At 57.8% G+C, this 23,986-nt stretch overlaps 1 protein-coding gene across 1 annotated transcript in view; it reads right to left on the reverse strand.

Moving 5' to 3' along the window:
* Window positions 1-1,948: 1,948 nt before the first annotated feature.
* The window catches only part of ARHGAP27 (Rho GTPase activating protein 27), a 29,372-nt gene continuing 7,334 nt past the window's right edge, over window positions 1,949-23,986 (reverse strand). The window contains 16 exon segments of the mRNA XM_032396657.1: window positions 1,949-2,338; window positions 2,446-2,551; window positions 2,709-2,843; window positions 2,927-3,004; window positions 3,167-3,265; window positions 3,351-3,458; window positions 3,596-3,701; window positions 4,581-4,679; window positions 6,377-6,481; window positions 6,949-7,039; window positions 7,365-7,441; window positions 7,795-7,878; window positions 7,951-8,031; window positions 8,306-8,377; window positions 8,379-8,489; window positions 8,755-9,162. Coding sequence (XP_032252548.1) covers window positions 2,161-2,338; window positions 2,446-2,551; window positions 2,709-2,843; window positions 2,927-3,004; window positions 3,167-3,265; window positions 3,351-3,458; window positions 3,596-3,701; window positions 4,581-4,679; window positions 6,377-6,481; window positions 6,949-7,039; window positions 7,365-7,441; window positions 7,795-7,878; window positions 7,951-8,031; window positions 8,306-8,377; window positions 8,379-8,489; window positions 8,755-9,162 — 1,938 coding nt within the window. The 3' untranslated portion in view covers window positions 1,949-2,160.

The following is a 23,986-nucleotide window of genomic DNA, read 5'->3' on the forward strand; positions in this document are numbered from 1 at the left end:
CCGCCGCAGAGCCTTTGCACATGCTGTTCCCTCTGACTAGACACGCTTCCCTTAATTCCTCACCTTGTCGACTCCTCTTCATTTTTTAGTGCTGGGCCCAGATGGGGCTTCTGCAGAAGCATCTCAGGTTCCTGAGGGACAGTGACACCCGAGCGACCCACCTTCAGAGCACCCTGCACTTTCTCTTACTTTTGTACACAGGAATGTAACCAAGTAATCAGTTGTTTAACATCTGTCCCACTCTGTCCTTAGACCTGGGGGTGAGGAACCCTTGCCCTGCTGCGCGTCCCCCGCTTTAGAAGGCTCTACTCTTGACCTTCTCAGTCTGTGCCCTCTCCCCACAGGATGAGGAACCTGTGGGGCCTCTTGGAGCCCAGGCCCTTCCCTCTGGACCATGCCCCTGATATGCAAGACCGCAGAAGTCCCTGCCCCAAAAGCCCATTCCCTGAAGGGTGGGCCATGTGGGGTGGCCGAGGGGCCGCAGGGGGCAGGCGACACGTGGCAGTTTGTGCTAGTGGACTGGACTGTCCCCATGTGTGCACGCGGCCTTCCCCTGGGGCAAGATGGCTCTGAGGGCAGATACAAGGGGCAGGCTGCTCTTCTCACGCCAACGTGCCTGGGCACAGAATTCAAAAGGGTCAAGGAAGTGTGGGCTGGAACCTCGTCTTCTAGGTCACCACGAAAGTATATTTGTCAAAGTAGGAGAATAGAACATATTTTATTGAACAGTTATAACTTGATTTGTGACTTTACAGTTATTTCCACGTATGGCGTGAAGCCTCTTTTTGTACTCGTGTCCCGGCCCTGCTGGCATGTGGGGTGGGCGTGGGTCCGCACGCGCAGTACCCCTGCCCCAGAGCACTTGCCTGGCACAGAAGAGCAGATAATAAATATTGGCTGTGAGAGACAAACGAGATGATCCAAGTGAAACGCTTGGCAGGGTGCAAATGTCAATAAATAGTAGCTATTATTGTTTGCTGAACAGACGAACGGTAGGTGGGGCGGGGGGCCCGGACCCAGAAACTGAGGTGGTTTGTGTGTGAGGAAAGAAAGGGCATGGCTGGCCCCAGGGTTCACGCTTCCTTTTCCAGACGCTGTACCCGCCTTCCCCCAGCCCTGCAGGCCTCTCGTAGCTCCTCAGGACAAGGTGGGCACCGGGCAGGCCGCCGGACAGCCAGGGCACTGACAGGGGCTGGGGGGCTCCTGCCAGTGCTATCTCCCCTCCCTGCCAGAACACAGCTGCCGCAGGTTTCCTGGCCGCCTTCAGGATCTCCCCAGGCCCAGACAGAACCCTCCTGCCGCAGTTTCTTTCGCTTTGCCCGTGAGCCCATGGTGGGCTGTGCAGGGGGCCTGGAGGGGAGGCGCAGCTGAAAGGACTGCCGGCGCCCTCCCAGGACGCCTGGTGTGAGAGCAGCCTGGACGGACCCTGAACGGGTCACTTTGCTGCCCCCGCTGCCTGCTTCTCTGCGATCGTGTGTGGAGACGGTGCGGGGGAGGCGGCCAGGGCAGGGCACACACTGAGGGTGAAGAACCCGCGCACACAGCGCCCAGGGATCGGGGAGGGCGGCGGCCGGGCCGGAAAGCCGATGGGAATGGCCCCCGGCAGCGGCGGAGAGTGTCGGGCGGGAGTGAGGCCCGAGGCAAGGCTGGGCAGCAGGGGCGCTGTAGGCGACTGCTCCGGGACTGACACGGGGCTCGGTCCCCACGGGCTGTCCTTGAAGGCCCCGCAGGTGCAGGCCTGAAGAAGCCGAGAAGCCCCTCACCCACACTCCTCCTCCCAGCGCCAGCCGCCCCGGAAAAGCAACTCTCACCCCAGCGCATTCTCTCTCTCACACACAGCAGGTGTCGCTGTAATAAAGACCAGAACCCAAGTAAGCCCCAAACAGGACAGGCCGGGGGGGGGGGGGGGGGGGGGGGTGGGGGGGAGGGGGAGAGGAAGAGGAAATCACATTTTGCAAACTGCCCACCAGGGGTCACCATACTGCACCAAGGGGTGCAGATTTCACTTCGGCCTGGGGACCGCTGGGAGGCGGAGGGTCTCACAGAGGAGTCCAGCCAAGCGGCCTCCAACCGTCCGGCTTCCAAGGCAGGACCACTGTCGCCGCCCCCAGTCCCGGGTCCGCAGCGCCAGCCGCGGGGGGTGGGGGCAGGGGCCCGCGGTCAGTGCGGCGGGAAGATGTCTGAGCAGCGCTGCAGGATGAGCTCCACCACCTGGTTCTGGAACACCATGGTCATGGGCATGCTGGTCTCCTCGGTCTCGGGCCGCAGCAGCGTGGGCCCGAACACTATGGCCACGCTCTGCACGGACATGCGGTTCTGATCGCCGTGCTCGATCACCCTGCAGCGGGGAGCGGGGTGGGGAGGGGGGCATCAGGGCCCGGAGCTGGAGGGGGCGTGGGGGTCCGCCCGCACCCGCCTCCCCATTCCCGCCGCTCGCCGGCTCACCTGCACAGGTGCTGGAAGAGCAGCCGCAGCGTGTCGTGGTTGGGGGCGGGCAGCGAGCGCACCAGGTCCCGCACACAGCGGCTGCGCTGGGCCTGGTCCTGCAGCTCTGCGGAAGGGAAGGCAGGGTCGGCTCCGCGAGGGGAACGGAGGGGCTGAGTCCCGTTGGGGGGGGGGGGGGGGGGGGGAGCCCGGCCGAGGGGGTGCGGGGGCGGCAGGCCGGCCCCGTCCCTACCCCACCCGCCCCGCCTCCCCCAGGCGCTCACTGATGGCCGCGATGAACTGGCGGAAGTGCGAGAAGGGGAAGAGGGGCTCCGGCAGCTCTCGAAAGAAGAGCTTCAGGGCCCCGGTGATCACGTGGACGTCCTCCCAGCGCCCGTCGTCCAGGTCCAGGCGCTCATCTGCGGCAAGGGGGGCGGAAGAGGCGGTGAGCACCCCTTGGTGCCTTCAGGCCCTGGGGTGAGGGACGGGAGCCGGGCCTCACCGTGGTCCACCTTATAGCGCAGCTTCTGGATGGTGGCCAGGTTTCCACTGATGCGGTACAGGCCGTCGATGTCCAGCCCTAGGGCAGAGGGAGGCGCTGACCTCGGGCTGGGTGGGACGGGTCTAAAGCTCCTGCTCGGATTCCCACTCAGGGGCTCCCGTTCCCCCCTCCCCGCGCCCCCCAACCCTAGGGGTCTCCGTCTTGGGGTCCGGGAGGGAGGCCTCCGGGCGCCGCGCCTACCCCGGGCCTCGACGGTGCGGATGCACTGCTGCACGAAGCGCGGCACGGAGCTCCTCTCGCGCTCACACAGCGCGGCGAGCGCGCAGCCGAACACCTGGTCTGGGGGAGAGGCTCGTCAGCGCCGCCCGGCCCCCAGCCCCCCCCCCCCCCCCCCGCCGCCGCGCTCTCGGACTCCCTCGGGTACCTTTGATGTAGCCCTTCTCCCGCAGAGACTGCAGCGTGGGCCGCTTCAGCAGCAACCAGCGGAGCCGGTGCCGGACCCTGCTCAGGTCGCTCTCCGGGGTGGCTGCGCCTGGGCCCGGGAGTGCGGGGCCGGGTCACTCGGTGGCGCCGGGACTGGCCGGGCTGGCCCCAGCCGGGTCGTCACCCCCCGCCTCCCCCGCGACGCCGGTTCCCAGGAGATGCCCTCCACCCACCCCCCGCGCGCACCTGCACCCGGCCGCGCCTCGTCCTCCCGCCAGCTTCCCAAGCGCTCGCTGGACCCGAAGTCCGCGCGGCTGCTCTCGCTTTCCTCCTCCGGGGGCAGGTCTGCGGACTGGAATCACGCGGCCTCAGAGAGGCAGGGCCTGGGGCCAGGCTTCTGGGACAGCGTGAGGGGCCCCTAGTGCCCTCCCAGCCGGCCCGATGACTCCCAAGCAGAGTTCACGCTTCCCTTCTCCACCCCTGACCTCCTACCGCGGAACCTCAGAACGTTCACCTCCCTGGGCTGCATGGAGCCCTTCAGGTGTTGCAGACAGTCATCCTGCTCTCTCCCGCTCTTTCTTATCCTGGCCCCCCTTGCCCATATTTTCCTAGATCCTCTGCACACAATCCACTAGGTCAGCATTCCTCAATTATGTGGCTCCGAGTTCTGAACTTACAATTTCAGCTGAGGCCCCAGCACTGCCAACAACCGCATCACCGCCCTCGACCTGGATTCCTACCTCTAGTAATACAGCCAAACTCTGTACTCAGTGTTGGCTCCTAGGGAATTGAGGGTCAAAAAGCCCCAGGTTGCTTCCAGGTGAAGAGCTGTCAGAGGGCGCCTGTTCCATCTCTAGTTATGCAATGAATATTTTGAACCTAAACAACAGCAGGCTCTTCAATCCAATCCTTTAAAATTTTCCCTTCTGGTTTTAGCCTGTCATTCCAGCCTGAGGCTCTTTCTCAGATTTCCTTTTCTGCCTGCCTCCCTTGAAGTGGAACATTCCTCTAGCATGTGCCCCCCACCCCGACCTGGAGAGATCTCCTGCAGGGCCAACCCCACAGGCTGGATTTGCATACTTAAGAAAGACCATTTCTTCAGCAGCCCATCTGCCACACAGCCCTCAGTGGGGCCTGCATCTGCAGGGAGGGGCACTCACCCATACTCTGTTCTGCATAACGGCTGGCCGTCCCATCCCCACCAGCCCCGGAGGCCCCAGGCTCTGCTTACCAGCTCCTGGATGCCCTCGCCAATGGCCTTCTGCCAGGTGCTGATGATGGCCTCGGAGTCATGCTGGATCAGGTACTCTGAGCCATCTCGGCTCCGCAGCTGGAGAGACAGGAGTCACTCAGTCATCTCTGGCTCCCCGGGTCGGCTCTGGGGCCAGGCCTCAGTGGTAGGGGGTGCGGGGAGGGGAGATACAGAAATGGTGGAGATGATCTGTCCTTGTCCCCAGGAACTGAGAGCACAGTCGAGCAAGGGCTTCACCCCAGGCCAAGGCATTCCGCCTCATTCAAAGCAGTAAGAGACAGTCTCTGTTACAGATGGGCAAACCCAGGCCCTCTCAAAACATAATCTGTTCCTATCTGAAGGTTTCATACAGAAGGAAAAGCTAGTTACTCAGCAATCTATCTCCCAGAACATTCATCCTGCTGGATGCACGGGCAAGCTGAGCTGTCCAAACCAGCTGTTTTGGGAGGACTATCACTGAAGTTTTCTGTGACTCTGGAGTGACGAGGAAGACCTGCTGTGAAAATCTGCCAGGCCCAAGTAACCTGGCCACGATCTAGAATGTGGGGCTGTCTCTTGAGAAAAATCCTAGAGGTGCCTGCAGGCCACCCCCTGAGTGGAGGCAGGATGGCCACCTGCCAGCCAGGAAGTGGAAGCGGGGGCTCCTCCATTTCCATTCAAGACTGTCAGCCTTTCCAACAGCTTGAGTAGCTTCCAAGAGTCCCATCTGCCTTCCGGTTCTTGTCAGAAAAGACAACTGGGAGAAAGGCTCCAGACCTCCTGACGAGAGCAGCTCAGGAGATCAATCTGGTTTTCCAGCCCTGCTCTGTGGATACGCTGCTTCTAGAACTGAATGAAGCTTGGTGGATCTTCAGAAAACTCTCAAGGGCCTGGCAGAACTGCTTCTTCTGAGCTGAACTGTGAGGTTATGCTTTTGGCTTTTGTCATGTTACCTGAAGCAGCTCCAAGGGTCCCTTACTAACCTAGGCTGGAGCTGTGCACTAAAAATGGCTTCAACAAATTGGGGAAAGCCCCCCCCCCCCCATAAGAGGAACCACGTAACTGATCCTCCTTCTCTTTTCACTTTGGCTACCAGGAAACCTGAGCTAATTTTTTTCAGCAACAGTATAGCCCCTGTACGTCATCTGCCCCCGATGCCTCTCCACGTGGACCCCTTGCTCTAACTTGTGCCTGATCTGGCTTTTCAGTGGATTTCACCAGCTCCCCATGTGTTGTTGTTGTTGTTGTTGTTGTTGTGAGCTTCCTCAGAACTTCTGGGGACTGAGGTGAGGGTAAAGGTAGTTTAAAAGCAAGACAACACGTGGACAGTGGAGGGTGTGGCACCGTGAGGGACCTTGCCTGGGCCCCACCTGGTCCCAGTCTTCCTGCTAGGGGAGCCTGGGAAACTGGGGACCCAGTTTATTCACGGAGGACCCAGTTCAGTTGGAACCTGGGCTCTGACCGGCCAGAGCAGGTTTCCAACCTGTCAAAGTGAGTAGCAGGGGACAGGGAGTCTCCTGTCTGGGATGAGGGCTGTCCTTCCAGGCATAGGTTTCGTCCCCCAGAGACCCCCTACTCCTCACCACACTCCAGGGCCAAGGACTTGTAAAAGGGAACTGCAGAATCTGTGATGCCAGAAATACCGTGGACGGATCCCCAAGGTGGACACAACTTTGGTTTTGAGCCCTGAGAATTCCGGTCCCACTCTCCCCAGGTCCCCCTTCTTGGGGCTTGCCTACTAAGGGTCTCAAGCCATCAGTAAGCCCCCTCTCCTTCTCCCAACCCCCACCACTCACCTCCAGCACATTCTTCCTGCTAGATTTGTCCTTGGGGGCCCAGGAGAGAGAGGCCCCCCTCAGCTCCACTGTGTACTCAGGGGTGGAGAGCTTGGGAGGCTGCCTCTGTGGGAGAGGGGAGAAGGGTTGGGGGGAGCACAGTTAGAGGGAGCCCTCAGCTCAGACAGGCCTGCCAGGGCTCCTGGCTCCAATCCACCAGGCTCCCCTCGCTTCAAGGACAGGATGGGGAAGGGTTCCTGGAACCCAGAGGTCCTGGGCTGGCTGCCCACCCAGGAGAGGAAAGGAGAAAGGAGAACAGCCCTCATGCCCGGGAGCAGGCGTGCCCAGTCCCTAGTCTGCCTGCCCACCAGGCTGGAGTGGCCACCCTCAAGGACAGCTCCCCATGTCCAGGGTGGCTGGAAGTGCTTGTCGTGGGCTGAATCTGCTGTCGTCACCCCCTGCCAAGGCCCAGCTCCCCTGGCACTCATGTTCCACTGTCGCAGACCTAGCCTTTGACAAGCCAGACCAGGTAAAGAGCCATAGGAGTCAGGAGCAGATGGGGGGGGTCCCTGTCCTGGGAGTCTGGCCCTCACCAGGCCGCCTGCAGCTGAGGCCTTTGAGTCCTTGAAGAACGTCAGCACGCCACCCTCCAGCACCGTCCAGGAGGCGCTCCAGTGCTTCTTCCTAGGTGGGGGTGGGGAAGTGGGGGGTGACCAGGCTTGCATCTGGCCCTGGGCTGAGGGCCCCTTCCAGCGCCAGGAGCAGGGCACAGAGCTGAAGAACACAGCTCGGCTTGGGGCATCCAACGGTGAGCACTGGACTCCCACTTCTAATATTTGGTAGCCAAGGGACCCTGGGCAAGCCCCTATCTCTCGGTGCCTCAGGGTCCTCATGGGACCTCTTAGAAAGTTGCCATGAGGATTAACAAGACCTGGCATACGGAACGCGCTCAGTAAGCGTCAGCGTTAAGGCCCAGCGCGCCCCGGTCTGGGTGCCGCCGGGCTCTCACCGGAGCCGCCTTCCCTTGTCCGCCGTCTTGGTGCGATGGAGCACGCCGGCCTTGTCCAGAGTCTTGGTCTGAGAAAGCTGAGGGGACAGAGGAGGCAGTTAACAGGCTGGGCCACAGGGGGCAGAGGCTAGCCTCCCCCACAGCCAGCAACTCCTTACGGGCTGGGCCCGAGTCACCACCGAGCCCTCTTTGCTGCTGGCCCTGGTGGGGTCCCTGCCCTCACGCCAGCCAGCAGGACAGAGCTCCTCCCAGCTCCCAGCCTCCCCCAGCCCTGGGCCGGGATGACCCAGACCCAGGTTCATTCAGCCCAGGCTCATGCTGGGGCCTGTGGGGGAGACATGCCCGGCCCCGGCCTAGCCCCCTCAACCTTCAGGAAGCCCCTATTTCTTCTGTGGGGGCCCTACCAGGGCCTACATGCTCCTTCCCTTACCTTCTCCTCAGGTGGGCTGGCCTGGGCTGGGGTCTCACTGTCCTGGCTGGATTTGTGGATGCTTCGCGGGGCAGGGACAGGAACCTGAGGAGAAAGACACTGTCATACATAATCCTGTCCCCTCTCCCCAAGACTCTCCCTTTCCCAGTGGGTTACCTGGGGCAGCTCCCACTGAACTGAGGCGTCATCTGGGTTGTAGAAGTAGGGCTTCCCGTGCTGGTCCTCCAACCTCACCCACTGTGGGGAGAGGGACGGTCAGGGCTCCCAGCCCACCTCAGTGGACGGCAGGCAAAGTTCCCCTTTGACCAGAACCCAATATAACCCCAAGGAGTTTGGAGGGTCAGGCGCGGGCAAGGGGGTGTCTTGGAGCCCACCCAGGAGCTGCAGTTTATGGTGTCCCCCATAAGTGAGGGGTTTAAGGTGAGCTACTAGTGAGGAAGAGTTGGAGGAATGACCGGGGGGGGGGGCGGGGGGGGGGGGCTGTCCGGGCACATGTGCCCGCTGCCCGTACCTGCTCTTGGGTGAAGTGGTTGGTGTAGAGCGTCTGCCCTTCGGGGCTCACTTGGCAAGACCAGCCGGGGGGGCGCGGCCAAAGGCGAGGTGGACCGAGGTTCACTGAAAGAGCCCACCGGGGAATAGTCCTCCTCCGGGTAACTGGTCAGCGACTCGGGGTAATCCGTCTCAGGGGTAGGGGGCTGCAGGGAGCAGACGACTGAGTCAGAGGGTCTCAGAGCCAGAACGCACCCTTGGCCCCGCCCGTTTAGACCAGGCCTCGCCCCCCACGAGCAGTCTGGGGGCTGCGGGGAGCAGGAGGCGGGGTCTGAGGCCTCAGAGCCGCCCCGCCCCCCAGGCCAGGCCCCGCCCCTCTCCCTCCTTCCCGGGGGCTGCGGGGGGCAGGAGGCGGGGTCTGAGACTCTCGGGGCCACCCCGCCCACCCCGGGCCAGGCCCCGCCCCCTCACCCTCTGGTCCCGGGGGCTGAGCGGGCTCAGGCCCGGCTGCATCTCCAGCTCGTCCTCGGGTTCGTCCTCCGTCTCGTCCTCCCAGACGGCCTCGCCCGTCAGCGGGTTGTAGAAGAACACCCTGCGGCTCTCCTCATCCCAGTACTGACCCCAGTCGGTCTCGAGGCTCTCGCGGCTGCCCACCGAGGCCGGGGAGGTGGCCGGGCTGGCGGCGCCCTCAGCAGCCTCGAAGGGCGACTCCCAGGTGGTCACGCCCGTGTCTGGGTTGTAGTAGTAGGGGCGCCCGCTGCCCGCGTCCGTGTGCGTCTCCCACGCCGGGGGCCGGGGGGGCGCGCTGGCGCCCGGCGAAGGGACCGAAGGCTGTCGCTCTACGTTCTCGTACACGGGCTCCTCCGGGGGGTCGTCCACCTGTGGGAGGAGGAAGGAGACGTGACCTTCAGGGCAGCTCCGGGGTCACACAGTCCCGACTCGGCCACTTGCCTTCTGGGTGACCTTTGGCAAGTTAGGGTACCCCCGGCTTCACTTCCGCCGGCTACACAATGGCTGTCCTGCCCGCTCCAGAAATTGTAGTGAAGAGAGAATGAGGAAATATTCTTGAAAGTGCATTGCCAAGTATGAAATGACCCAGATGCACAGGGCAGTTACATTAATTATTTATTAACAATAATAAAATATCTATAACTGAGTTCTCCCAGCTGTGCACTGACTCTGCACTCCAGGGGGCGAATCAGAGGCTGGGCGGGAATAGAGAAATGGCCTGGGCCCCATTCCTTTTCCTCCCCCTGCAGGTCACACGGGGGCAGGGCCCTGCGGCACTCTACAGCCCCACCCCTCCTTCCTTCCTGGCCCTGAAAGCTCTGGGACTGGAATCAGTACTACCTCTGGATCTGGGACTGAAACTTCCTGAAGGTGGGTTTTGCAGGCCTGAGAATCAACTGCAGAGAAAGGAAAGAGAGAGGAGAGCCAGATGGGAGGCAGGAAGGAGGAGCAAGGAAAGATGAGCCCCTCTTGCTGTCCAAAGGAAAGCAGGGCGGGGGCTGGAGGGTTCAGTCACACAGAACATGAGTCTGATCATACTCAACACTCCACTGCTCCCTGCCGCCTGCCGGGCAAAGTCTACAGGGCACCAGGGCACCAGAGGCGTCTGTCACCTGCCTGTCTTCCACCTTATTTCCTGCCATTCCTGGCCCCTTGCCTTGAACTTTAAGCTCTAGTAGCAGGGAGTTGGCTGGAGGCCCCACCCTCTGGGCTGTGTCTTGGGCCTCAGCCCATCCCCACCCCTTTTTCACCTGGCCAACTCCACTTTCTTCTTTAGGACTCAGCTCAGGTGTCAGGTTCAAGACCTTTCCCGAGATTCCTCTAGTGCGCCTACCACGGCCTAGCACCCTCAGCCTGCCACAGGGATAGATAACTACACTATCAAACCCCAGCCAGCAGAACGGCACCAGAAGATTAATATTGTTTTTTTTTTTCTTTTCTTTTCTTTTTAAGATTTTATTTATTTATTTGAGAGAGAGAGCAAGCAAGTGAGAGAGAGCATGGGGTGAGGGGCAGAGGGAGAAGCAGACTCCCCGCTGAGCAGGGAGCCTGATGCAATGGGGGGGAGGGCCTCCATCCCTGGACCCCAGGATCACGACCTGAGCCGAAGGCAGGTGCTTAATGGACTGAGCCACCCAGGCGCCCCATATTAATTCTGTTTCTTTTTTTTTTTTTTTAAGATTTATTTATTTGACACAGGGAGAGAGAGAGAGAGAGAGCATAAGCAGGGGGAGGGGCAGGCAGAGGGAGAGGGAGAAGCAGGCTCCCCGCTGAGCAGAGAGCCTGACCCAACCTTGGGATCATGACCTGAGCCAAAGGCAGATGCTTAACCGGGCAGACACTTAACTGACTGAGCCACCCTGGCGCCCCAATACTGTTTCTAAGAATATATAATGCGACATGGGAAATGCAGATTTCAACACAGTGAACAGCATATAGTTCCAATTATGTGTTTTTAGAAACCCTCCAAAATGCTAACAGAGGTTATCTCTGGGCAGTGTGATTATAGGGATTGGGTTTGTTTTTATTTATTTTTTTCTTTAAACCTTTCTCAAAATTTTGTATAATAACTACCCCCCCCTTTTTTAATCACAGAAGTCCCTCTGTTGCTCTGATGCCGTCGCTAAGTGGTAAGCTCCCCAAGAGGGAAAGCGAGTCCTGTCAAGGTGGCCTCTCCCCGGTCTTAGGTAGGCGCCCAAAACCACATTCAGGTGTCCCACAAAGATTCACCTGTCCAGTGCAGGCTCTGTTCTAGGCACTGGGAATGCAGTTAGTGAACAAAGGGACCCAAATCCCCACTGGGCAGCCTGTGTAAACGGTCGGGGAGCGGGGGGGATGAGTGAAATGCACGCACGTCCATGATAATTACTGCTAGCAAGGAGACAAACTCTCAGACAAGCAGCGGATTCTAGACCAACCGGGGGGCCAGGTCCCAGACCTGGGGGGGGGTGGGGACCAGGAAGAGCTGGGTACACCAGTTCCTCACTCCTCTCCCTCCCCCCACAAGCTCTTGTGTGGCTGAGGCAGGACCCTCCACCCCACTTCTTTCTCTCTGCCGGCTGCAGCCCCCCTGAGCATCCTGGATTCCACCCACACCAGCCCGCGGACCCTCCCCCAAACACAAAAGCTGTCTTCCCATCTCTGGACCTTTGCTCCAGGGGTCCCTCAGCCTGGAAACCCCCCGCTCTCATTACCTGCCTACCCAGACCCCACTCCTCTGCAGCTCCACTCCAAGCCTCCTGGGAGAGACCTTCTCCCTCAGGAGAGACGCCTAGCCCGCTGTCACTCTCTTCATCCCCCGCGAGGGTCCGGCAGCGCTCTGCCCTGCTGGCCTGTTCGTTGTCCGTCCCTCTGCCTACCTCCTCTGACCCCAAAGGCAGGGGTTTTTTTGAGGGCAAGACCCAGGATGACATAACTGACCCCGGTCGCCCTCCAGCAGGTGGCCCAATGCCCTGAAGCAGGCAGCAGGTCCACCAAAGGGACTTACTGCCTGAGTACGCAAGCTAACTCCAGGCCACACTTCAGCAACAACCAACACGCGCACACCCACTACAGGAGAGATTGAAGTTAGCTTTGAACGAGGGCTTCCTGGGAATGAGGTTCAGCATGGGAGCCAGGAGACTCCTTGGGAGGATGGGATGGAGGCAGTGGGCAGAGGAAGGTGGATGACCAAAAACACCTCCTGCCCACCCCAGCTAGACCCACTGAGGCAGTGGCCTTCCCATCCCTGCGACAGGGGCTGGAAGGTCATATGGGGGGGGGGGGATGAGCTAAGGAAGGAGCCAGGCTGTTCGGAGCGGGGATTTCCACCTGCAGGCTGCTGGTCTTGGCTAGGAGTCCACGGGGAGTCCCAGGCTGGTCAGGCTGAGGGGGATCTTGCACAAGGAACCCCCCTCGAGGATATACAGCAGATCTAGGAGGTAGATGCTTAGGCTCCCCGGCATGGTAGGGTCCACTGTGGGGCTCCAGACTGCAGATTAGAGGCCAAATGGGGGCAGGGCAGGGCCCCCTGGAAGGAAGCCCATTCTAAGGATTGGGGCTGCCCTAGAGACACAGGCTGCTTCGGGAGGTAGTCAGGGGCTTTCCCCGGGGGTGAGCAGGCTGCAGCCCTGTGCGGGGAGCTGGACCGCAGCAGCCCTGAGGCCCCTTCGAACTCTAGAACCCTCTGTAGGGCCCCCACAGTGCTAAGATAGAGGCGCTTTCCTCTCCTAGCAGAGCCAGGATCAGACTGGAAGCCAGGTGGGGCCAGCCCCCCCCCCCCCCCCCCCCCCCCCCCCCCCCCCCCCCCGGGGCCGGGCCCCCCCGGGGCGCGGGGGGGGCCCCCCCCCCCCCCCCCCCGCCCCGTGCCCTTTGGCCTTCAAGGGGAAGCTCGCCCAGGTTAGAGCAGGGCCTGCTACCCCGGCCCACAACTCCTGGGCGCCCAGACAACACCCCGTCACAGCCCATCAACAGGGCCCTGATGAGGGCACCAGTAGCTCTTGAGGCCCAGACCCCAATCACGACAGCGACACGGGGAACACCAGTAGGAAAGGGGAAGTGGTCCCCCACCTCAGGCCAGAGGACAGAGCCTAGAGGGGCTCTGGCTCTCACCACACCAGCTGCCCGGCCCCCCAGCACTCCCCTCATCTCCAGTTCCCTCCCCTTGTCCACAAGCAGGTGGCCGGCCTGCCTCTCTTCCCCCAGGCTGATCACCATCTCTCAGCGTCCCTCTGCAGCCCCCCCCCACAGATATGCCTATCTGGCCTTGGAAAAGGAACGAGGAAAGAAGGGAGGGGTCCCCCAAGTTTGGGAGATGTCTGGCTCCAAAACCCAGCTCACCCAGCTCCTGAGAGGGCCAGAGGATGGAGGCCCGCTGGGGGCCCCTTGACGCAGAGGCCCTCAGTCATCCCCATCAGAGGCTGAGCTCGCCCCCAAATGCGAGGGCCCCCCACCTGTGCCTGCAGGGCCCGACTCCGCCTCTTGGTCAGCTTAGCAATCATGTCCACCATCCTGTCCCCTCGGAGCTGCTGGGACGGAGCCCTGGGAAGGTTTCAGGGCTGGAGCCAAGGGGCACAACCCCAGGGCTGGCCCAGGGCAACCGGGGAACGAGAAGTTGCTTTGAGATGGCGGGAGGCTGAGCCTCCAGCCCATTTCCTGTCGGGGCTGCGGAAGTGCTGCCTGAGACAGAGGTTGCCCGATAGGGTGGGGTGGGGTGAAGTGGGGGTGTCTCAGGTCAGGGGTATTTTTATGTGTCGCGGGAAGCACTGGCCTGGTCCCCGGCAAGTTCTGAGTCCCAGGCCTAGCCACAGCCGGGGAGCAGGACAGGGCGGCACTGGGACCGTGGGTGCGGGAGGGGGAGGCCATGGGAGGGGGCGGAGGGGGCAGCTGGGTGCGGGGGCCTGGGCTCGCCTAGACAGGACATGGAGTGGCCCTCAATTCCCCCAGAGCCCCAGGGAGGATGTGATGGGGAAGAGGAAGCCGGGGTGTGTGCTGCAGGGGGGAATGTCTTAGAGAGGAAGGGGCCTGGGCAGCTGTGGCATCAGAGGAAACCAGTGTCCGGAGTCCTCCAGCCACACAGACGACAGGAGGGATTTGGACCAAGCCACAGTCTACTCGCCTGACTGCCTGAGCCCACCTCCTGCGGCCTGGGTCACCGAGATGCGTGCACGCACTCCGACTGCTTGTGCACTTACACGCCCCCACTCTCAGGGGACAGCGACTAGTTCCTCCACAGCCCTACGACCGAGAGCTTCCCCTCTCTTCACCCTCTCATCAGGTGGGGGGGTTCAAACCCCAGCCAGAAACAACGGGCACAGCGGTCCTGGGTGAGACGTTGCTGCCCCCCCCTCCAAGCCCTTGGGGGCCACCCTGTCCTGCTAACACCCTCACAGGTGCTTCCTCCCCAGCTCCAGAGGCCGGGCAGCACCTTGCCACCCACCCACCCACCCACTGCCCATGGCTCTCCCACAAAGGCTGCCCAGCTCCTCCTTCAGGCTCTGACCCCCACTTTCCACCCCGGACCCCAGACCCCTCCTCTCCTGCTCTTCCGTTTCAGTAACCCTCCTGTCCCCAGCCCTGGCCCGACTTTCTCCCCTGCCCATGTCCCCCAGGCCGCTCCTTCCCTGCACCCACTGTGGCCTCAGGACAGGGACCCCTGGCGTAGGCGGGTGTAGACTGGAGCGTGGGACATTCGGGCAGGCCACATCCAGCGCAAGCCAGGGACTTAGGCCTTACTCTGCCCTCAAAGCTCTAGTAGCCTGCCATCCCTTGTGGGACGTGGGCAGAGAGGCCTACGGTCCTCCCACTTGTCACACACATGACGCATCCCACTGCCCCCGCCCTGAGGGACATGGGCCACACACACGATAGGTCACCAGGAGAGATGGAGCCAGGCGCAGGAGATGGGCAGAGCCTCTGTGAATGCTGGCAGCAGGGAGGAGCCAGGGCGGGGAAGGGGAGAGAGGAGGCAAGTGTGGGAACCTGAGCCCTTAGCACTGCCCTGCTGTAGAATTAGGAAGCAGGGTCTCCCCGTGGCAGCAACCAAGAGTGACAGTACGGGAGACCGGGACCCCAGAAAAGGCAACCCACAGGCTGCTTTTCCCCAGGAAGAAGCCTGGCCCCCATGCCCGGGGGCTCCCGGAGGGTTCTGGCCCCACACTCCGGGGACGGAGCAAAACCCACACAGCTCCGGCCTGCTCTTCTTCGTCAAGGAGGTTGGCTCTTCAGGCCTCCAGTCTAGGCCTCCCCTCCCCGGGGAGAGGAGGTGTGAGCATAGCAGCTCCCCAGTGGGGTCCTCCTCCGCCAGCCACACCCTCCCGCCTCACCTGGCCTCTGGAGGCACATGGTGGAGGAGGGGACAGAACAAGCCAGCTGCACATGGGCTGCCTCTCCAGCCCTCTGTCTTCACCCCTTCTCCCCAAAACCCTCACAAGCAGGTGCAACCAGAAAATCCTATCAGCTCTCAGGGGCCAGAGGCAAAAGAAATGCCTGCAAACCAGTGACTGGAGCCCAGAGACTGGCTCAGGGGGCTGTGGAGGGGGCAAGACCTCCTTTGCTGACTCTGTGCCAGCCAGGCTGGGTGGAGGGAGAGTGGAGAATAAATTGTGATCTTTGCCTCAGGGAGCTTAGCGCAGTGCACAGCGCTGGCATCCTTCCCTCCCCTGAGTGCGCCCTCTCCAGAACAGAGTCTGGGCCTCACTGTATTCACCCCTAGCCCTGAGCGACAAGTCCACCGGTGTGCAGTGGGGAAGCTGGGGGTCACCCTGCAGGGTCCACAAGCCTCAGAATGGTGGGGAACCATACCTGGAGCTGCCCCCCCGAGAGTCTGGTGTAACTGGTTTGGGCTGGGGCTCAGACATGTTGTACTAAGGTGAGGCTCCGTGTAATCTTACTGCTTGCCCTGTGGCCTCTGAGTCCCAACACAATAGCCCGAGGGGAGGTTCTTCTCCGGGGTTTGGAGCAGAAGCAGCATCATTGGATTAAAACGAAAAAAAAGAACGAAGCAAGATTTAGAGACATGGCGTCTCGTGTAGATTATGCCTTAGCTTCTCTCTGGGCAGCCCCTTGAATCTCTGGGCCTCTCCTTTATCCCTAGAATGGGCTGTCATTCTGTCCCCGCTCACAGGGCTGGCTCCTATGAAAACGTCAAGCAGGCCCCTGAGTTCTCTGCCCTGCACCAGGGGACATGGGGAAGAAGGGAGGGCCGCACTTCTGCTTTTCTGCTTCTGGGTTTCGATTGAGTGCCCTTGGCTCTGGACTCTGCCCTTAGCCTCTTGGTGACCTAATGGGACTGTGTGCTTGGCCTGTTCCTCCAGGGCAGGCGGGGTCTGGGGCGGAGCCCCTTTGCCACTCGCACGCCCTGTGCTCTGGATACGGCTGGCAGCCCCCCAGGAGGTTGCGGTCTGCTGGGCCAGGAGGAATCAGAAACGGTCTGCCAAGGAAGCTGGTGGCCAGGCTGTATCGTGAGCCAACCCAGGGAGGAGAATGTGACAGGGGCCCATCCTGTCAAATGTAACTGCACGTGCACCCACCATTCCTCCTTCCTTCCCCAGTGGAGGGGCCAGGTTCCCCTGTCCAAGGTGACCTCCCCCGTCTGGGCCCCTGGGGATCGATCCCATGCCTCCTGCTTGCTCAGAAGCTGCCTCTTTTCAAATCTCTAACCCCTCCCACCTGACTGCCTTTGGCCCTTTGGCATTTCAACAAACTCGGGGGCTCTCCATCTTATTTTACTTTTTTTTTTTAAAAGATTTTATTTAAAGATAAAGACAGAGCGAGAGAGCGAGCATTTCAACAAACTCGAGGTCTCTCCATCTTATTTTACTTTTTTTAAAAAAGATTTTGTTTATTTATTTGACAGAGAGATAGCGAGAGAGCAAGCACAGCAGGGGGAGCGGCAGGCAGAGGGAGAGGGGGATGCAGGCTGCCCGCTGAGCAGGGAGCCCAACGCAGGGCTCGATCCCAGGACCCCAGGACCGTGACCTGAGCCGAAGGCAGATTCTTAGCCGACTGAGCCACCCGGGCACCCCGAGGTCTCTCCATCTTAAAAAGCAAAAGTGGGGGTACCTGGGTGGCTCAGTCGTTAAGCGTCTGCCTTCAGCTCAGGTCATGATCCCAGGGTCCTGGGATCGAGTCCCACATCGGGCTCCCTGCTCGGCAAGAAGCCTGCTTCTCCCTCTCCCTCTCCCCCTGCTTGTGTTCCTGCTCTTGCTGTCTCTCTCTGTCAAATAAATAAATAAAATCTTTAAAAAAAAAAAGCAAAAGTGGGCCCGTGGACCCAGCCCTGCCTGCCTCCTTCTCAGAGCCCACTTCTGGAAGGCGGGCGCATACCCACCATCCTGCTGTCCACTCACCCCGACGTCCAGCCCACAGCTCGCGTGTCCTATGACTTCCTTGATGACAAATGAGGTCTTTGTCGGGTCTGACTCCCCTCTGGCACTTAGTCCTTCCAACCCTCTCCCTCCTCATCCTCTGGTGCCTGCTCGGCTTTGGGCCCATGCTCCTCTTCTTTGGCCTGTGTCCTTGACGCCTGGCCTCACCTTTGCTTCTCACTCAACTGTCCTGGGGAAGCGCAACCGGCTCTGTTAGGTTAACGACCCGCCAGTCCATCTCCAGGAGCATGCACCCAGCTGTCGCCCTGGGTGTCCTTGGTACGCCTCCAAAGCTGCATATCCCAAATCACGGGTACCTTCCTCCTCCTCCCCATCTTGGCATCGTCTCGGCTGTTCAAGCAGAGACCTAGAGTCACTGAGCCCGGTGACCTGACCTGCCTAAGCGTTTCAGACCTGTCAGTCCGCAGGTGACACAGGTATTAGGGGGACATGGGAACACCACCACAAGGAAGCAAACAGTCAAATCCAGAATAGACATCCTATGGGGCAACTGGTCTGGTCTCTGTCAGGGCAGGATGAGAAGGAGGGGACCATCAAGAGAGATTGAGGAGACGGTCAAATGAAATGCATGGTTCTTGAGTTGATTTTGGTTCAAACAAACTGGTTGGGAGAGATCTGTTTTAGGACAATGAGGGACATTTGACGATGGCCTGGGTCTGAGATGCTATTAAGGAACTAAGGTGAATTTTTTAAGATATAATAATGGTTATAGTATTCTGATTATGGAGAAAAACATTTTTAAGACACATATGCTGAATTTTTTAGGGATGAGAAATGATAAAGTCTGGAATTTATTATTTCTTGGCAAAAAAAAAAAAGAACAAACTTGGCAAGCAGTAATTGTTAAATCTAAGTAATAGGTATAATTATATTCATTTTAATATTCTTTTTGCTTCTTTGTATGTTTGAAAACCTTCATAATAAAGAGGGAAAAAAACCTCCCTTAAACTTTCTTACTATTCTGCATTCTCTGTGTTACTACTCTATGAGGTGTTCATTGTTTCTTATCCAGAAAGACTGGCCCTTCCTGCTCTCTCCCCTACCCCTAGCAGTAATTTCTCTCCCTTTATGATGCGGCTCTGGCAATAGGAATTCTGGAAATACAGCAGCTTAAACATGTCCTGCTTCTTCTTTTCTCCCCACTGCTACCCTCTATGAAGGGGCTGTGCCAGCCGGTGGGCAGGGCTGGATGGCCCGGGCGGACTGCCTGAGACAGAAGCTGGAACCCAGGGGGATCCCAGGGCAGACCAGGCCCACCATAGGACCCTAGGGGGAAGGCAGGGTGACCCCGAGGAGCTGACGGGGAGCCAAACAGGTGGGCTTAGCACTGTCTGCCCCTAAGGCAGGGAGCAGGGAGAATTCCTGAGGGTGTCTTCGCAGGGGTCTGCCCGGCAAGCCCCACAGACCCACTGGCAGAGACCACCATTCCTCTGCTCCAGGGCCCCATCAAGTGGGGGTACTCCAACAGCTCAGTCCCGGCCCCAGCGAGCAAAGACACATACACCTCGCTCCTCTGCCAAGCCAGTGGTTGGAGAGAGTTGGAGCAAACAGAACCACCAGGCGGGGGGCAGTCAGACCTTAACACAGCAGGGTCTGGACACACTACAGACCACTCACAAGTCAGGGGGAGAACAGGAGCTTGTCAGTAAAAGGTGACAGGACAGCTGGATGGCCATCCAGAAAAAATAATTAAAGGTGCGTCTCCATCTTACTCTGTCCACTCAGATATACCCCCTAAAGGATCAAAGATTTAGATGTAAAAAGTGAAACCCAGAAAAATACTCAAAGAGGAAAACATGAGGAGCAAAATTTTAGATTTAAAAAAGACCTTGGTAACAGAGACTCAAAATCTAAAAGCCATAAAATAAGTGATTTCTACACTTGACCATATAAATGTATCCAAAGTGATTTGTGTGGCCAAAACATGACATTAGCGAAGTCAGAAGACAAACTTGGGGAGATTACAACTCACGCAGGAGACAGAAGGCTATTTTCCCTTGAATGGCAAAACCTTCTAATAACCGGTAAGTAAAAGACCAATAACTCAATAGAAAAATGAACACAGGCTATAAATAGACCGTTGACACAAAAAAGGAAAACAAACAGTCCTTGAATCTATGAAAAGATGCTCACTTTCACCGAAAAGAGAAATACAAATTCAAGCTCTCTTAAGAGCATGTATTTTACTATTGGATCGGCAGAAAACATCTTTTTTTTTTTTTTTAAAGATTTTATTTTATTTATTTGACAGAGAGAGAGAGAGACAGCTAGAGAGGGAACACAAGCAGGTGGAGTGGGAGAGGGAGAAGCAGGCTCCTGGCAGAGCAGGGAGCCCGATGCGGGGCTCGATCCCAGGACCCTGGGATCACGACCTGAGCCGAAGGCAGACGCTTAACGACTGAGTCACCCAGGCGCCCCCCGGCAGAAAACATCTTGCCGACACTTGGTTGGCAAGGCTGTGGGGAGTCACACACTCACATCTGTGTTGGTGGGAATGTAAATCGGTGTGAGCCCCACGGACAGGGACAGCAATTTGGCAAAATCTAACAAATACCTATTGTTTACCCTTCCACCCAGCGATCTTACTTCTGGGATCTATCCTTGATTTACCTGCATATGCGTGAAAGATTATTTATTATAGCGTTGTCTGCAATAGCAGAGGTTGGGAAACAGTCCAAGGGCACATCAACAGCAGACTGCTTGAAGAATTTATGATACGTCCCTACAATGAAAACCCATGTAGTGATAAGGAAGGAGACTGATACTCTCCATGCACAATCTCCAAGATACATGGTTAAATCAAAAAGGCAAAAAATAAGCAAGATATAGGATTATGTGTACTGCATCCTACCTTTATGTAAGAGAGACAGAAAATCAAGTAATCAAGTGTGTTTTCATACAAGGCTGTTCTCCCTCTCCCACCCCCCCTGCTTGTGTTCCCTCTCTCGCTGTCTCTCTCTCTCTGTCAAATAAATAAATAAATAAATAAAATCTTAAAAAAAAAACACAAAGAAACTCTGGAAGAATAGAGAAAGAATGAATGAAAGTGGTGACTTTCTGATGTTCTCCTGATGGAGAACAGGGCACAGAAGCAGGGGTGTGTGTGGGAATTTTACTATATACTTCTTAATGTTGCTTTGATTTTTAAAAACCATGAAAGTACATTATCTAATTTTTTTTTTATAGATTTCCTTTATTTATTTGTCAGAGAGCGAGAGAGCGCGCACGTGCACGCACAAGCAGGGGGGAGCAGCAGGCTTCCCGCTGAGCAGGGAGCCTGATGCGGGGCTCGATCCCAGGACCCTGAGATCATGACCTGAGCTGAAGGCAAACACCCAACTGACTGAGCCACCCAGGTGCCCCACATTATCTCATTAAAAAAAAAATCTTGATATTAGCCAGATAGAGGGGCTGGAAAACACAGTGACAACTCGAAGAACAACAAAAAAGAATTCTTAAGGAGATTCAAGTAAAGCACAGAAGAAAAAAAAAGCCTACTTTAGAACTTAAAATATATCATTGCACTACTCATTGAAGGTGAGGATGGATAGTCACTCTCCAGACTCAGATTTGTGGCCTGGAAGATAAAGCAAGAGAAATCTCTCAGAACAAACGCACACAGAGATAAGAAATAAAGGGGGCAAAGCTACAAAACTGGAGAAGCCTGTCAAGAGAGCCAACGTGTAAATGAAAGAAAAAGTCAAAGACACAATAATCATGCAACACACAGATTTCTCTAAGCTGAAAAAAAAACGACCCAAGGCTATCTAGAGACTGATGGGGTTCTGTGAGTTCGGGGGGGGGGGGCTAAGAAAAAGAATCCCCATCTCTGCACATCCCAGGGCAAGTTGGACTAGGAACCCCAGGGACAAGCAGAAGCCATGAATGAAATGCAAAGTGTCGCAGGACAACAGAGTGACAGGCAAAGAAGAGAATCAGTAGCACCCTGATAGGAGGGGAAGGCAAACCACAGGAAAACCAATAAGTGTAAAGTAAACCATTAGGAACAAAATCAAGTACGCTGTACCCGTCATTAAACAAAATCGGAGAAGAGTGCATTATCCCATCAGAAGACGAGTCGTCTTGGGTTTCAAAATTCAGCGGTATGATATAGATAGATAGATATAAGAAAGACACTTAAAAACGTGATAATGTTGAAACTTAAAGGATGCTGAGAGATATCGGCGAATGCAAAAAATAAAATCGAATAAAATAGAAAGAGTGGCCAGGTTCATAACGGCAAGGTGGAGTTTTGGGTTGAAAGCACCCCGCGGGATAAAGAGGGACACCAGGTAATGATACGAAGGCGCAGTCTGCCAAAATCGGTGCGCTCCCAGCAGCGTTCTAGCTAAACACCAAAAGCGAAACCTACTAAAAGTACAAGAAGAACTTTATTGAGAAAATTTGAGTGGGAGATTTAATAAACCTCATCGGACCTGGAGGAAAAAACAAAACCAAAAAGAGGTCTACAAAGGAAACCCAGGTTTCAATCATAGAATCGATCAGCTTGGCTTGGTCTGTACAGGACCTGACGTCCTTTAAATAGAAAATACACAGTTTTCCATGGCTAGGAAAAACTTAGAAAAATCGTTTCCTCGGTCACAAAGAAATCCATATATAAATTTAGAAGTGGAGATTTTGCAAATCTAGGAAAAATGAATGCTTTCCTAGTAAAAAACCAAAATGGCCAAAACGAACAAGAATGAATGGAAAACTTGAAAAGACCAAATTACCGTTGATGAGAAAAAAAATTCTGCCCCTGACAAAGCACCAGGTCCAGAGGGGTTCACGGAGGAGGCTGAATGGATGTGAGGCTGAATGGATTCACCTGCTATCCCCGTTCTTTGGCGGGGAGGCAATGCTAGGTTTCTCTCTGGCCAGCAGGATTCTGGGGAGGACCCCCCCCAGCGCGCGGCCCCCCCGCCACAGCAGGTCGGAACTGTGGGTTTGCCTGCCTAGCTCTCCTCCCGGAGAGTCAACTGTCTGAGGGCAGGGACCACGCCTTGTGTTTCATTGCCTCCCGGTGCCCAGTCCGGCCCCTGCCCTGTACTGAATCAATGACTCTGTTAAGTGAAAAATCACAGTGCCGTTGTCAGCGTCCCGGGACGCACCCCCCCCCCATCTGTAAAACTCTCCCACACAGAGCGAAGCAAGATGGATGGAGAAAAACCAAAATGCTAATAGTCATTAGATTGAGATTTCCCTCCATTAGCCAAATATTTGCAATGGCGTGAAACTATTTTTATAGGGGGAAGAGTAATTTACAAATTCAGATGATTCCAGGAACGCTCCAGTTGCGTAGATGGGGCGGGAAGGTGGCTGGGGGGATCTGGAGGCGGGCCCCCTGCTGGCACCTTTCTTGGTTCCTCTGGCTTCCTCTCCCTGGCCAAGTTGACCCGCCCCTGGCACAGACATGGAAGCCTTGACAGGGGCCTGGCCCTGCTCACCTGATGCCTCACGCTGGACCTCCGCCCAAGGGAAGGAGAGGATGCAGGGCGGCACCCATAGGAGCCCAGAGCCTGGGCTGCAGAAGGGTCCTGCAGGCCTTGCTGTACCTCAGCAGCTGCTCTGGAAGTCCCCTCAACACCACAGTCCTTCCTCAGTTTGGCAAGAGAGCCTCCTGAACTTCAGCAAGGACCCCTATGTCCCTCGGACCCTGGCAGCCCCCTTTCCCTCAGTGCCAACCAACATCAACTGTCCCCTGACGCTCTGGTCTGGGACCCTGACCACGTTCTGATCAGCTGACCCCAGTCATGATGATGGGCTTTCCCATGCCGAGGGCCGGGCACTGACTAGTCATCGGGGTTGGCATTCATTGCCAAGTGCCTGGTCCTCCCCACTACTGGACACAGTTCCAGGAAAGGCAGAGAAAACAGATCAAGAGAGAAGCAGGCTGCTGGGGCTCAGGAAGGAAGTGGGGAGGCAAGTGGACTGGTCTCAGGAGGCCCCGGGGGTTCTGGGGAACCAGAGACTGAGAGGTGAATAATAAGGCCCAGGCTCAGGGGACCCCACCGAGCCATGGGGGCTGCCGTGCCCCGGGGGGGGGGGTTGCTCCTTTCTGCCTGGGGAGCGGTGGGTGGGGAGGACCACTGGTGGCCGGGAATGTGGGCTGAGGTTGGGAGGGGGCTACCCAAGAATCTGCTGTTTCATGGGTCAGGCCACAGGCTGGGCAGTGGGGCTCCAGGGTCAGCCTGGGCTGCAGGTGAGTCACGGGGAAGGAAAGGTCAGGCCAGGTGTGAAGAAACCTGCTGGGCCACCGCAGGACAGCTGACCTCCCTGGGTAGGGGCTGAGGGGGAGAAAGACTGTTGCTGGGAGGAGAGCATACAGACAAGGGGACTCACTGGACCCTCCCCTCGGCCTCAGTTCCCCTGCTGTTACTAACCCCCCCTTTCCAGAGGGCCCCCTGGCTGGTCCCGAAGCGGGATCCAGGTGGGTCTGTCCAAGGCCAGTTCTTTTGTCCCAATCACAGCTGCCTGGGGTGGCTCTTGGAGTCTGTCCCAAGGAGTGGGTGCCAGGCCTGGGATCCAGAGAGGAGGTGGGTTTCAGCCTGGGTACAGGAAAAGAGCAGACGGAGGGAAGGAGGGGAGAGAGCCCCCCTATGCCCCATTCGAGGTTGAGGGGTCACTCACAGTTCTCAGGAGAGGACAGGGAACCAGGGCCCTGGGGCTCCTTCTAGTCCAGGCCGGCCACTCAGGTGAGGCGCCTCCTGGGCCGGCTGCCTAGGAAGCTGCAGGGGCCCGAGGCTGTACCTCTCTCCTCCCTGTGGCCAATGCCTGGGCAGCAGGGGCGGGCTCCAGGCCAGACAGCCGGCCTGGGCCTTTCCACC

The sequence above is a fragment of the Phoca vitulina genome, unplaced genomic scaffold (assembly GCF_004348235.1).
Source record: "Phoca vitulina isolate PV1807 unplaced genomic scaffold, GSC_HSeal_1.0 scaffold92, whole genome shotgun sequence".
Classification (NCBI taxonomy): domain Eukaryota; kingdom Metazoa; phylum Chordata; class Mammalia; order Carnivora; family Phocidae; genus Phoca; species Phoca vitulina.